General features: G+C 35.3%; 2 protein-coding genes across 2 annotated transcripts in view; one reads left to right on the plus strand and one right to left on the minus strand.

The window, feature by feature from the left end:
• mettl13 (methyltransferase 13, eEF1A lysine and N-terminal methyltransferase) overlaps window positions 1-1076 on the minus strand; it is an 8783-nt gene extending 7707 nt beyond the window's left edge. Inside the window, exon 1 of the mRNA XM_016267046.1 lies at window positions 723-1076. Coding sequence (XP_016122532.1) covers window positions 723-875 — 153 coding nt within the window. The 5' untranslated portion in view covers window positions 876-1076. The remainder of the gene's footprint in view (window positions 1-722) is intronic.
• A 135-nt stretch (window positions 1077-1211) lies between these two features.
• LOC107581499 (inosine triphosphate pyrophosphatase-like) overlaps window positions 1212-2116 on the plus strand; it is a 6630-nt gene continuing 5725 nt past the window's right edge. Inside the window, exon 1 of the mRNA XM_016267077.1 lies at window positions 1212-1321. Within this exon, the coding sequence (XP_016122563.1) occupies window positions 1259-1321 (63 nt within the window). The 5' untranslated portion in view covers window positions 1212-1258. The remainder of the gene's footprint in view (window positions 1322-2116) is intronic.

Genomic DNA, 2116 nt, shown 5'->3' on the forward strand with positions numbered 1-2116 from the left:
CACCGTCAGATGTCACCACCATAAGATTTTGTGTTCCAGTGATATATCAAAATACTTCAATGTGACTCTTGAATAAAAGCTTTATAAACAATAACATACTCACTGTTTGTTGTGTTTGTTTTAATACAGCAATTGACTGATTCAATGTATTTGATCGTTACAATTATTACAAATTCAGGTTTTCGTCACCTCCGTCAGATGTGTCACCTCCGTCAGTTGAATATTCTGATAATATTTCATTATGATATTTTATATTTGTTGTGGAATTGTCGGTCACATGTGAAAGTGGAATCTGTCTGCTAACACCAGAATGTGTTTTGAAAATGTTAAAAACATCTTGAATGCTGTTAAAGATAAAGCTGAAATTATATTACACAGTCCAAGGTAAAAAAGCACATTTTGTTACAAAAAGAGAAAAGTTGGGAGGTTGCATCAAAGCATAGCTCAGTAGCTTAGTGCACATAAATGTACTACAAGGTTTTATTTTTGTCCCACTTCTCAAGAATGACTGATTTGACAAAAAAAAAGTGTTTTAAAAAAAGCAGAAACTGTGAAATATCATTACAATTTAAAACAACAGAATTCTAATTTACTATATTTTTAAATGTCATTTATTCCTGTGATGCAAAGCTGATTTTCAGCATCACTACTCCAGTGTCACATGATCCTTCAGAAATTATTCTAATATGCTGACTTGGAGCTTAAGAAACAGTCTTAGTTACCTTATCACGAGGTTTAATGTATCTATGCAGTACACCGCAGAGGGAGCTGTAGTCTCCGTACCACTCGAAAGCCTTCTCTCCTCTTTTGCGGAAAAAGCGCTCCCAGTAGTCCGCCGAGCTGAACTCCTCAGCGGTGCGAGGCAGCAAGCTCATGCTTATGGATCAGATCCTCCTGTTCACTTAATCTCAATTCAGATTTATCCGATGAATTATAACCTTTTTCCCAGACCGATAAAACTACTTTACGAAGTCCTTTAATGGGCAAATACTGGTGAAATTATTTCTATTCTACAGTCGTTGACATGTGACGCTCTCCCACATGTTTTGCACTTTCCACCCGGAGTGATTTTACAGAAGGACGGCACTGAGCATCCAGCGATTGGTCAGTGTGTGAAGGAGGGCGTGTCTAGAATGTAGTGAACTCGTTCCCTGATTGGTGGAAGTTTTTGCTCAATGAATATGATTGGTTTGTGGTGTGCCGGGGCCGAGTGTTTTACAGTTCCGACAGTGAGATGTTGACCGAAACAGGCTGAAGCATGGCAGTACCTACCGGCAGAGCTGTGGTGTTCGTTACCGGGAACGCGAAAAAACTGGAAGAGGTGAGAGTGCGGCGTGTTTAAAAAAGATCGATTCAGCCACAAACTATCCAATTTAAACATAATGTAAAACAAAATGTGAATAAGTGTCATTTATAGTCTCTGCTCACATGCCATGAAACACTGTTTGAGAAGCTTCATAAATAGTGAAATGTCCAGTAATCACTTCTCACTCCTAAATAAACGCCTAGCTGGTTAGTGGTTTATATAGTCTCAAAGATGATTTTTAGATTAAAGTTGACTTCATACACACGTTTGAGCTATTTGCATAAATGGGCTACAAAACACGGCCTGAATGATTATTTATTCGTTCATTTATTTGTTTATGTTATATTATTTATATGGTCAGTGTGGTACTTAAAATTATTTTATATGAGCTTTGCAATTTTGCAGCCCTGATATCCAAATTTGGGGCTTGTCTAAATGCAGATTAATACCATGAACTTGTAATTTTCTAACAATAGACGATAAAATAAACATTACATTGAGTAGAAAAAAATTAAAAAATGACTTTGTAAAAAGGTTAAGCACACAATTATGTTATCAAAAAGATATTTAGGGCTGCAAAACAATTAATTGCATTACTCGCATTCAAAATAAAAGTTTATGTTTACATACTATATGTGTGCGTATTGTGTATATATAAATACACACACACACACACACATATGTATATATTAAGGAAAACTATTTTAGATTTATACAGGTGCATCTCAATAAATTAGAATGTTGTGGAAAAGTTAATTTATTTCAGTAATTCAACTCAAATTGTGAAACTCGTGTATTAAATCAATTCAA

This window comes from Sinocyclocheilus grahami, unplaced genomic scaffold (assembly GCF_001515645.1).
Source record: "Sinocyclocheilus grahami isolate Dianchi unplaced genomic scaffold, SAMN03320097.WGS_v1.1 scaffold35.1, whole genome shotgun sequence".
NCBI classification, from domain to species: Eukaryota; Metazoa; Chordata; class Actinopteri; order Cypriniformes; family Cyprinidae; genus Sinocyclocheilus; species Sinocyclocheilus grahami.